The following is a 9,671-nucleotide window of genomic DNA, read 5'->3' on the forward strand; positions in this document are numbered from 1 at the left end:
CCCTCCGACAGCGCGGCCCTCCCTCAATGCTGACCCTCCAACAGCGCGGGGCTCCCCCGGCCCTGCCCCTCCCTCACGGCTGACCCTCCGACAGCTGGGCGCTCCCTCAGCGCTGACCCTCCCTCAATGCTGACCCTCCAAAAGTGCCCGCTCCCTGAGCGCTGACCCTCCCTCAGCACTGACCCTCCGACAGCGCGGCGCTCCCTCAGCGCTGACTCTCCCACAGCGCGGCACCCCCTCAGCGCTGACCCTCCGACAGTGCGGCGCTCCGTCACCTGGGATGTGGTTGCCATCACATTTGATGTCCATCTCGTGCAGACCTTTCTCAGTGGGGGCAAACTTCACTGTCACAGTTCCGTCCTTATTGTCCACAATGTCCGGTTTGGCCGTTAACTTGGATGGCATTCGGACCTCCCCTGATAAACCAGAGAGAGAAAGTGAGGGGCAGACAGAGAGAGAGAGAAACATAAACATGTCAACTCTCCGCACCAGCGTCTCAAAGCTTGGCCGAAGATCTCTGGCTGTCACCAGCTTCAGTGTCTGCAAAGGTAAACCAGGTCTCAGAGGTTCACTCAAATGCTCTGAGGTGGATAGAGGGGGTAATTTTAGATATAATCCCTTCGGATTACCAAAACACATTGGATCAGGTTCCGCACACAAGATCACTTAATGAGACAGTGTCGAGGCTGTACATTAATAGGGAGAGATCACCAAGGGGCTTGCTCAAGGACACCCTGAACTTTCATCTCTTTCCAAGCTAAAGGAGCTGGGGTCATTTCAAGCCACGTGCAGGCGAATTGGGAGGACGTTATCCTCAGGAGCTGCCCGTTCCTTTCGCCCCAGGCATGTCGGGGAAGGGGCCTGGGGAGGTACATATATTGAACAAGAGGTTTGGGGGTTTGCAATCACGAAACCTTTCTGAATGCAGTGAGGCAAAAGCAGTTCGAACTTGTGGAATGTGTAACAGGCTCGAGGAGGGGGCTGAATGGCCTCCTTCTGTTCATGTGTAACAGGCTCGAGGAGAGGGGCTGAATAGCCTCCTATTCCTGTGTAATAGGCTCGAGGAGGGAGGCCTGAATGGGACCTGCTTTAGGCCGAAACCTGAACCTTTTCTCATCCAGGCCCCAAGACAGGTTTAGCTGGAAATGCCCAGGAACAAAAAGAAAAGATAATCCCCAACTTCTCACCTGTGATCTCGCCCTTCTTGATGGTGAAAGGAATGACCAGGTCAAATGGTCGAAGGTCAGCCGTGTCCATACCATTCACACTGAGAGGCCGCTCTGGAGCCTGTGGATGGACCGGGGGAAGGAGATGACAACATTGGTCACGATGAAACAAAGAGCTAGGCTCAGATCCCGAACCCAGATTGAACGCTATGTTTGGGGAGGGGCGGGGGTAGGGTTGGCTGGGGGTGAGGGTGCGGTTGCGGAGGGGTGGTTAGGGTGTGGTAGGGCTTGTATCTGTCTCCAATGAGGCACCTGAGGTTTGAGAGAATGATTCGCCCCCGCACCTTCCACCATCACCTGGGCCCTGGGAATGGCACATTCACCAACGCCCTGCCTCAAAACCTGCCAGGGCCCAGTTAAAAGGATCAAACGTTGACACCAAGATTAACAACAGGGCAAGTTTGGAAATTAATGCCCAAAACAATAGAGACCCATGCTCTTTTAATCTGGAAATAAAGCTCCCTCTACACTGTCCCCCACATCAAACACTCCCAGGACGAGGACAGCACAGGGTTAGATACAGAGTAAAACTCCCTCTACACTGTCCCCCACATCAAACACTCCCAGGACGAGGACAGCACAGGGTTATTTACAGAGTAAAACTCCCTCTGTAACATCTCTGAATGTGGTCCAGTTCCCCCTTGCCCATCCCACTCACTGGAATATTGAAATGCCCAAAGGGAGGAGATTCCAATGTTTCTGAACTGACCCCGAGGCAGGTCCCCATTCCCCCAACACCCCCCCAACAGAACAGTCAGAGACATGATGGGCCGAACGGCCTCCGTCTGGGTGTTGCCATGGTGACCACCTACTCCTGCTAGAGCGGCCCTGCTCGGTGAGGAGGCCAATCTCCCCATTGGTTCTAGCACCCTTTTCCAACTCCTATTTCGCCCCAATTCTGGGGTCAAAGGAGGGGATGGTCTCTGGTTTCGGTCCAGGTTGGGGGGCAGGGGCACTAATGCGATGACAGACGAGGGCAGAGAGACAGGAAATGATGCAGTACCCATCCGTAATTGGGTGCTGTCCTTTGTTGTTGTAGCTGTTGAGGTGTAATTCCTTCTCCTTCCGTCGCCTGTCACGGAATAAGAGAGGACAGCAGCTTAGAGAACTCGTCACACTGGGGAGGTGGGTTCGCTCCCCTCCAACCTCCCCTTCCCTTCCCTCAGCCTCCTCCTCCAGAAAGACCCCCTCCATGTAAGGCTGGACCTCAGCGTAGCTATCTGTACCTGGAACCCGACCCAGTCACAGGCATGGTCCTCCCTCCCCAACTCAGGGATCGAGAGAACCGCTCACCCAGGCCCCTCGACCTTCCCACCACCACCGCTACCCCCCCACCACCCTCTTTCAACACAATGGCAGCTGATTTGAGTGTGTGGTACCAGCCCCATTTTGCTGACCATCATCTTGCCCCCCACCCAACCATAACCACTCTTCTCAATCCAAATTCTAACTCAGCCTTGAATATATTCACTGCCCCATTGCCCCTGTCTCCCTCACCCACACCCCTGCTCTCTGGGGGGCAGGATTTCAGACTTCCCCACCCTCCGATAGAAGATACCCCCTCTTCATCACCGTCTTCAATGGGGAGTCACCCACGTTCGGAAACCATGCCCCTTTCTCTCGCTCTGGTTTCCCTCCGAAAGTGTGGGGAGGTGTGGGGTAAATATCCTCTCAGCCTCCACCCTGTCAATTCCCCCCCTCCCCTCAGGATCTGTGACGTTTCAATGCTATCACCCTCTCGTTCTACTAAACTCCAATGGGACCAGATCTAACCTGCTCACCCTCTCCTCAGGAGACAGACCCCAGCAGAGGGGAGCTTCTCTGACCTGTTCTGGTGTAAGTCTGCTATTCAGTTCCTACGTTTTCTCTCATTAACGCTCTATGTTACAGTCACCAACTATTATGCTTCAGTTTGTTAGACAGGCCACAGCTGCAATGCTGTGAACAGTTTCGTGTCTCCTTATCCGCAGAAAGACAGACTGGCGTTGGAGGCAGCCCAGAGGAGGTTCACTTGACTGTTCCTGCGTTTTACGAGGAGAGGGTGAGTAGGTTGGGCCTGTACTTGTTGGGGTTTAGAAGAACGAGAGGCAACCTTATTGAAACAGACGAGATTCTTAGGAGGAGCTTGACAGGGGAGAAGCGGAGAGGTTGTTTCCCCTTGTGTGGGAGAGTCTAGAACTAGAGGGGCATCATCTCAGAGTAAGGGGGTCGCCCACTGGAGACTGAGATGGCGAGGGGAGTGAGTCTGTGGAATTCTTTACCGCAGAGGGCTGTTGGGGCTGGGTCATTCAGTATATTCAAAGCTGTGATAGAGATATTTTTAATCTGTAAGGGGGGGGCGGGAAATCAATGGTTATGGGGAGCAGGCAGGCAAGTGGAGTTGAGGATGATCAGTTCAGCCATGATCGCATCGATAGGCAGAACACACTCGATGGGCTGAATGGCTGACATCTGCTCCTCCATCCATCCCATTTTTTTTGGGGTGGGGGGTTGAAAAGTTATGGTGGTGGGGGATGGGGGAAGAGGAGATTTGTGAGCAGGATAATTGTGAACTCAGGCATCGTTCAATGAAGTCCTGGGGCTGTACAGCACAGAAACAGACCCTTCGGTCCAACCTGTCCGTGCTGACCCAGATATCCTAAATTAATCCAGTCCCATTTACCAGCATTTGGCCCATATCCCTCTAAACCCTTCCTATCCATGTTCCCATCCAGATGCCTTTTAAATGTTGTCATTGTACCAGCCCCCACAACTTTCTCTGGCAACTCATTCCATACACATACCACCCTCTGTGTGAAAGAACCTTTTAAATCTCTGCCTTCTCACTTTAACCCTCAGTTTTAACCCTGGGGAAAAGATCTCGACTATTTACCCTATCCATGCCCGTCATGATTGTATAAACCTCTGTAAGGTCACCCCTCAGCCTCCGACACACCAGGGAAAATAGCCCCAGCCTATTCAGCCCCTCCCTATAGCTCCAAGATGGACAGGACACACATACCCAATACCCCCCCTTCACCCATACACATGCCCTCTGAGGGGAGGTTACTCACCGTGACCTGGAAGGGGCTGTTAGGGATGTGCTCTCCCCCGAAGCGCACACAGATGACGTATTTTCCGGGCTGGGGAGCCGTGTAGAAGATGTCAAAGGTTCCATCCTCATTCTCCACCACGTCGACATCAGCCTCAGAACCGTCCGGCGTACACACGGTGCATGTTACCTTGCCCTTGCCTGCTGCCTTGGCATCAACCGTGATCAGGGTCTCTTCGCCAATCTGAATGGTCGGCCCCATGCCAGTGCCTGGTAACAGGGGTTTACAGAACCCCACCCCCAACCCCCAACACCACAGAAAACAGAGAGGCGGACGGGGACACGGGAGAGGTGGGGGGAGGGGGAGGGGGGTAGAGAGAGAGAGAGACGAAGAAGGCGAGGGGAGTGGAAAGTGGGGGGGGGGGAGGGGGGAGAGGGGAGGGAAGTGGCAGAGAGAGGATTGGGGGGGGAAGGGAGGAAAGAGAAAAGAGAGGGAAGGGGAAGAGTAAAAGAGGGAAGGGGGAGAGAGAGGGAGGAAGGAAAAAGGGGGTGAGGAGAGGAAGTATGGGGACGGGTAAATGTAAGAGAGAATAAGAGCGCAAGAGACATGAGGGGAGAGTGAGAGTAGGAGAGTGCGAGAGAGAGAGAGAATGAGAAAGGGAGAGAGAGCAAGAACAAGGGAGAGAATTGGAGAGATAGAGGCAAGAAGAGAGAAGCACGTTTTTTAAATATATAACCCTTCAGACTTGGAGACACACAAAAGAAAAATGACAAATGCACCCCCAAACCCCACCCCTACCCTGTGAGGAACTGGCTCAACAGGAGCTCAGGAAATTGACGGACAGGCAGGTTGACCTAGGTCTGGGTGGAGCAGTGTTCCTCCCACTATCACCTGACAAAATTGAACACAAGGATCAGTCCACTTCACCATGATTACCAACACTGAGGGGTAAGGGGTTGGGGCAAGAGTCTCATCCAATCTTCACACCTATCCCGCCCCATCATCCCCCTCTGCCGCTGGGGTGATGAGGTGCACCACTCACCTGCTCCGTTCAAACGGTGAGTGTCCTCCTTACAGGTCAGCATCCAGTTTACCCCCGGGGAATTGGATGGGTGGGGTTGGGGTGCTTTGGTTTGTGGCGTCTACCATTGAGCCAGCTCCTTCCTCCCCCACCAGCCCCCACCTCCACCAGACACAAAAACCAGGAGCAGACGGACAATGCAAAGATCCCACATGCTCAAGCCTCCACTCCACGCGCCCTTGACATCTCGGTAGGTGCTGGAGGCGAGGGGAGTGTGGGTGGTGATGGGCGCCCCCTCCCCCAACCCAGGCAGGCAGTTCTGTTCTCGCTTCAACCCCCCCGAACCCCTAACTACCCCCCCCACCAAGAGTAGAAACAGCAAAGGAACAATGCTGTAGAGGCTCAGTAACTGTTCCCGAAATCCGCAGCTCAGGGGGCTGCTGGTTTCACTCCCCCACCCCCGCACCCCGCTCCCCAAACTCTCCCCTGGTCTAAGATCCAAGACAGAGGGTAATATCTGATTTGGGGGTGGGGGGGCGGGGTTTGAGGAATAATGTCTACATGTTTTCTGACCTGAAGTCCTTCAATGTGACCTGGGTTCAAGGGTGGGAGGGGGATGGGGGCACAGAACCTCACTACACTCTTCATGTGCACCTCCCTCAACCGTTTCCTCCCTCCATTCCCCAACTCCGGTCACCGCCTCCCCCACCACCCACCCCACCCTGAAACCCTCCAGTCACCCCCTCCCGCCTACCGAGATCGCCCAAGGGCGAGTGTCCACTCGAACCGTGTCCAATCCGATACAGCAAACCAAGAGCCCATCACTACTGCCAGCCAAGCACCAATTACAGCAAGCCTCCATTCACCAGTGGGAGCCATGGCAAGGTCGAAGGTTAGTTTGCAGCCAATAGCAGCAGAGGAGGGGAAGCATGCAGGAGTGGTAGGGGATGGGGAGGACGTTGGGGTGGGGTGTTTGGTGTTCAATACGGGTGGGACAACGACCTCCAAACACACCAGACCTGCTCGCACAGGCGTCTGCTATCCCGCTTCCAGAAACATGGGATAAGAGATTTGGTGACTCTCGTGGGCAAGATCCCAAACTTTCACCCCTACCTCCCGCACACCTCAAATCTCTCTCAGTGCCCTTCCGCTCCAACCAAACCCCTGTGTGGAGTCCTTATGGCCACATGACCTGGCCATTTGACCCATATGCTCCAAGCTGCCTCTTCCCATTTGGACATCATTTCACGAAAACCAGGGGCTCCCCGCTCCAAATTTCTGTGCCGCCCACACCTCCAGCCCACTGCCATTACCCCAGTGCCCTCAGCAAATGGGAACAGCCTCTACCCCTCAAATCGGATTCAATTCTGGCCAAATCCCAGTCATCCTCCAATATCTCCCCAGTTCACCAAACCCCACTCCTGAGAACAGAGACACTCACGGTAGGACGAGGGGGAAAACCCCCTCGCACCCTCCGCAACTGATCTCCTCAACCGCAAACCAGGCCCTTGATGTCTGGCTCCTCAGGCACTGAGTAACGTCCCTATTCTTGCCACCAATGCCTCCATTGAACAGACGGTGAGATCCCACGCATGTTAACTGTTAGCTGCTTCCTCCAACAGTGGTGGACAAACCTGCCCAGGGTCGCTGCACGTTTCTCTCAAGCTGAGTTCCAAAGCGGCTCTCCCCCCTCCCTCTCCCATCTGGCCCCCGCTCCCATCTCTGCACTGAGCCGTGTTTGCCCCTGGGCTTGCATCTTCTGCCTTTCCCAATAGCGCCATTCCTCGCTGTGGGACTGCACTCCAATTGTTTTCAACCAGCACTCTGACTCCTACACAAAATGGTGCCGGGGAGAGGAGTTACAGGGTTTGCCAATAAGTCATAGCCATGGTGGGGAGGAGACCAGATTGGAGTAGGAGACAGGGCAAAAGGGTGGCGTGTGTGGGGGGGTTGGTGGTGGTGGTGGTTGATGGTGGGGGGGCGTGTAGCTTTGGAGATGATTGACGCCCGAAAGACCAGAGTTCTGAGATGTTTGGAGAAGTACGTTGCAGGAAGCAAGGCTTCGATGAGATGCAGGCAGACACATACACTCACACACAGAGAGAGACACACGCGCGCACCAGCGGCCACCTTTAAAAACCCATGGATGGCCGCACCAGTCACAGGGAGGTTAGAGATGACGGCAGAACCTCATGCACTGTTTTTTTTTCAGAAAAAGGTCCAAACAAAACAAAACAAAAACAGAAAACAAACAAGAAAAATAAAAAGGGGAGGCCTTGCCAGTGTCAGTGTCAAGTTCCAAGGAATGCAAGAGGTCAAGGGTCAACTTGGGATAATGACAAACAGCTCAAGGAAACCCCAATCTTGTTGGTTTATTTTTGTGGGGGAGGGGCGCATGGGAGGGCGGGTGTTGGTGGAAGACAGGAAATTTGAAAGAATTTCTCTCAGAAGAAGAAAATGCAACCTCACCTCTCTGTGTCACTTCTGGGGCAACCGGAAGTGGGAGTGAGGCCTACTTCTCACTCCAAAATAAGTGGAGTGGGGGGGTGTCCCTGACAGCAATGCAATCCTCTAACACCAATACCAACAGACCACCCCCCCACCCCCATCATCCCCCCAAACACTCCAGGATCTGTCCCTCTGCACCCACCCCCAACACCCAAATGCCCCCTTGATGTATCTTGCTTGGGCCTAGTCAGAGTGACAGTCATTGCTGTGGGGGTGGTAAGGGGACATCTGGAGTCACGTGTAGGCCCAGATCAGGTAAGGATGGGGGATGTGTTCAGACTCCCATCCCAGTGACGTTACTGACACCACCACCATCTTGCGCTATTCAACCAACTGACAACACAAGGGGGTGATGTGGAGAGAAAGGAGGAACATAGACACAAATTAAAGCCATTCGGCCTGCATTTTCCAACACATGTGCAATGTTCTGTTTGTCCCAGATTTTTGACCATCCAACCCATCCATCATTTCTCCAGGCCCTCCCACACATCAGACCTCCCCCTATGCAAGATGGCTGACAGAATCCCTCTATATTACCCATCTCCTGAGCATAAGTTTGTTGGCGGTGGTGGGGGGGGGAGCAGAATTTTTTCCTGGTAAAAGGAGACACCGCAATTCCTCTAGGGTTTGTGGAGGGCAGAAATGGTATAACTAACATCCTACAAACCCTCGATCACCAAGGGTTAATCCAGTGAGAGAGACTGAGGGGAGGGATAGTTGTGGCGTTTAAAACACACTAGAGTATACAGAAGAGAAATACAAAAGGATATTTAGAGGCAAGTGGGAGAAGATGCATCGACGGAAAGGATGGGTGTGTGGGGTGAGAGAGAAACCTCAATAATGGCTGACAACGGACATTGGCAAGACCTTCAGAGATTGGGCCAATGCTGTTCACAGTTATTGACTGACAAAAAAAACTCCAATAAAAAAAAATAAAAATAAATAAATTAAGTTACAGGCGGTGATAGAAGAAGAGGGGTGTACATGGGAGAAGCCCTCAATCGGCTTTGCCAATTGGAAGGGGGGCCACTGGCCAGCTTGTGGGCAGAATAAAATGGCCGACTAAACATGGAGGACGGTCACTCGACAACCAGAGATCCTCTGGCCCAAAATAAAAAAAAACACAGGGTTGTGATCAGCACAGGCTCAAAAATTGTTTTGGATAGAATGGGGGAGAAAAAAAGAGGCATCTTATTTTCCCGAGGAGGTATCCTTTTAGAAGGGGTTAAAGGAGGGGAGGGGGGGAAACTTGACACGATACAAGGCCGAAGCAGCTTACCTAACCCGTGACCTCCGATTGACACTGAGGTGAAAGGGCAGAGAGCAAGGAAAGATCAAGTGAGACACACAGGATTAAAAAACGGTGCTCAACAAAAAACAAAATAAACCATTTCATGAACCAAAAGAGAGAAAGAGTTAACGAGGAAGAGAAACGAGACAACCGAGAGCAGCGAGATGAAGTGGTGGAGAATTTGTGTGCAAAAGGAGCAAGGAGGTCGGGGGTCGGGAGGACTGTGGAGTGAGGTTGAGGGTTGGGGGGGGCTGAAGGTACAAACGGGAGGGTGGGGAGCCGTGGCAAACGTGTTCGATAGAGACAGAGAGAGAGAGTGAGAGTGAGAGAGACGGTGACGGTGTGGACACTCACCGGTCACGGTACACTTGCTGGCATCTCCGGTGGGCAAGGCCCTGATGCGGTAGGGGGAGTACGGGATCTCGTCGCCGCCATATTTGATGAGGATGGTGTAGCGGCCAGTGACGGCGGGCACGTAGGAGATGGTGTAGGTGCCATCGTGGTTATCCCGAATGTTCGCCTTCTTTGGTACGCCATCAGGGTCCTGCAGGTAGGAAAGGGAGGCGGGGGTGGGGGGGAGAGAGAGAGATTGG

The 9,671-nt window shown here is 53.5% G+C and overlaps 1 protein-coding gene across 1 annotated transcript in view; it reads right to left on the reverse strand.

Moving 5' to 3' along the window:
* LOC109926218 (filamin-A-like) overlaps nucleotides 1-9,671 on the reverse strand; it is a 40,192-nt gene that overhangs the window by 15,366 nt on the left and 15,155 nt on the right. Inside the window, exons 19-24 of the mRNA XM_048619923.1 lie at nucleotides 9,433-9,632; nucleotides 9,067-9,090; nucleotides 4,280-4,527; nucleotides 2,230-2,298; nucleotides 1,188-1,287; nucleotides 276-416 (exon numbers count right to left, since the gene is read on the reverse strand). Coding sequence (XP_048475880.1) covers nucleotides 276-416; nucleotides 1,188-1,287; nucleotides 2,230-2,298; nucleotides 4,280-4,527; nucleotides 9,067-9,090; nucleotides 9,433-9,632 — 782 coding nt within the window. The remainder of the gene's footprint in view (nucleotides 1-275; nucleotides 417-1,187; nucleotides 1,288-2,229; nucleotides 2,299-4,279; nucleotides 4,528-9,066; nucleotides 9,091-9,432; nucleotides 9,633-9,671) is intronic.

Source organism: Rhincodon typus, chromosome 44, assembly GCF_021869965.1.
Source record: "Rhincodon typus isolate 14 chromosome 44, sRhiTyp1.1, whole genome shotgun sequence".
In the NCBI taxonomy this organism is placed as follows: Eukaryota; Metazoa; Chordata; class Chondrichthyes; order Orectolobiformes; family Rhincodontidae; genus Rhincodon; species Rhincodon typus.